The sequence below is a fragment of the Delphinapterus leucas genome, chromosome 15 (genome assembly GCF_059928025.1).
Source record: "Delphinapterus leucas isolate spDelLeu-1000000601 "Yukka" chromosome 15, BTC_Dleu_Yukka2, whole genome shotgun sequence".
NCBI classification, from domain to species: Eukaryota; Metazoa; Chordata; class Mammalia; order Artiodactyla; family Monodontidae; genus Delphinapterus; species Delphinapterus leucas.
This window is the reverse complement of record NC_143143.1, coordinates 49,773,858-49,775,510: the sequence shown is the minus strand read 5'-3', so window position 1 is coordinate 49,775,510 and position 1,653 is coordinate 49,773,858. Positions and strand designations below refer to the sequence as shown.

The window sequence follows — 1,653 nt, the reverse complement described above, 5'->3', positions numbered from 1 at the left end:
TTCATGGACCACCTTCAGCAGCATTACTTTGCGAGCTTGTTAGAAACACAAAATATCGGTCCTGACCCCAGACCTACTGCATCAGAATATCTGCATTTTAACAAGATCCCCAGGAGATACGTTAAAACTTGAGAAGCACTGTTGCAGACGTGAAGTGCTGTTCAAAACAAGTGGGTACTTCCTTCAGTGGAACCACTGAAAAAACTCTCAGCCAAAAATAGACCGCTTAAGGAGACCTTGCAAACAAGTGGAAAAACTGAATGTAATTCAAATAATCGATACAATGGCTTCATGTTTAGTGCTGTTGTGAGCTAATATTGAAACAATACTAAATCAAACACAGAGCTTTTGAGAAAAACCTGCTTTAGTTTTTTTTTTTTTTTTTTTCAGGTGTAAAGATACGGGAAGATGTTATTTATAGTTATCCCTTAGTTCATTCCACAAAGGATAGATAGACATGCTGCTATGAAGCATAACAGTTATTAATGCAGAGAAAAACTCAGTACTGGTCAAGCGCTGCTGTGATGAAAGGTTTTTATTCCATACATGAAATAGAAGGTCTCAGAACCATCAAATTCCCACCTCATCTTTGAACCCACAGAGGTAACTGTCAATCTCAGTTCCAAAACATCCCTCAGCCTTTTTTTGTTGTTGTTTTATTTTTTAAAATACATCTTTTTTTTTCAGGTTTTAAAACTTTTTATTTGCATATTAAAAAAATTGTGCATTCCAATAATTAAAATCATTTGAACAACAACAACAACAAAAAAATGGCACTCTGATTAAACTGCATTTTACAACCCGCAGGACACCTTGGACCAGCTTGCTCTTTACTGTAGATTTCATTGTCGTCCCATCCAGCCTCCTTCACCAACATGCAAGTTCTTTTCCTTCCCTGCCAGTGAGACAGGCGGATGGGAGGCAGGCGCGGCCTTCGTTGTCAGTAGTTCTCCATTCTTTGATGTGAAAAAGGGCAGCACAGTCATTTAAACTTGATCCAACCTCTTTGCATCTTACAAAGTTAAACAGCTAAAAGAAGTAAAATAAGAAGGCAATGCTCATGGAATGTACAGTGCATATTGGCGGCGCACGCCTCATTACGACTCGCCTGCTTGCTTCTCCTGTTCAATCGTTTCTTGTGAAGGCAGTGGATTTTTCTCTTTCGTTTCTGTTTTCTTCAGTTTCGACTTATCGAATTTCGCAATCTCAGCCATATCGGGTTTGTCAGACATGGCTGCAGAGGAAGCGGAGCGAGTTACGAGCGAACGAGGTCCGACCTGCGCAGTGGTCGCCGCCGAGTGCCTCAAATACATCTTTATTGGAGTATAATTGCTTCACAAAGCTGTGTTAGTTTCTGTTGTACAACAAAGTGAATCAGCCATATGCATGCATATATCCCCATATTCCCTCCCTCTTGAGCCTCCCTCCCACCCTCCCTATCCCACCCCTCTAGGTCATGGCAAAGCACAGAGCTGATCTCCCTGTGCTATGCGACTGCTTCCCACTAGCTATCTATTTTACATTTGGTAGTGTATATATGTCCATGCTACTCTCACTTCGCCTTTTTTAGTAGGGAATCTGAGATGTTTGTAAAGAATGGAGGTTAGGTCTGGCTTTTTGCTTTCTTTTTCAAAGACTCTGAAAGGAATCATT

General features: G+C 40.8%; 1 protein-coding gene across 1 annotated transcript; it reads right to left on the bottom strand.

Moving 5' to 3' along the window:
- Positions 1-991: 991 nt before the first annotated feature.
- LOC111165643 (thymosin beta-4) lies at positions 992-1,290 on the bottom strand. Its single transcript, XM_089896572.1, has one exon. It carries the CDS (start codon positions 1,230-1,232, stop codon positions 1,098-1,100), a length of 135 nt encoding a protein of 44 aa, XP_089752698.1. The 5' UTR covers positions 1,233-1,290; the 3' UTR covers positions 992-1,097.
- Positions 1,291-1,653: the final 363 nt, after the last annotated feature.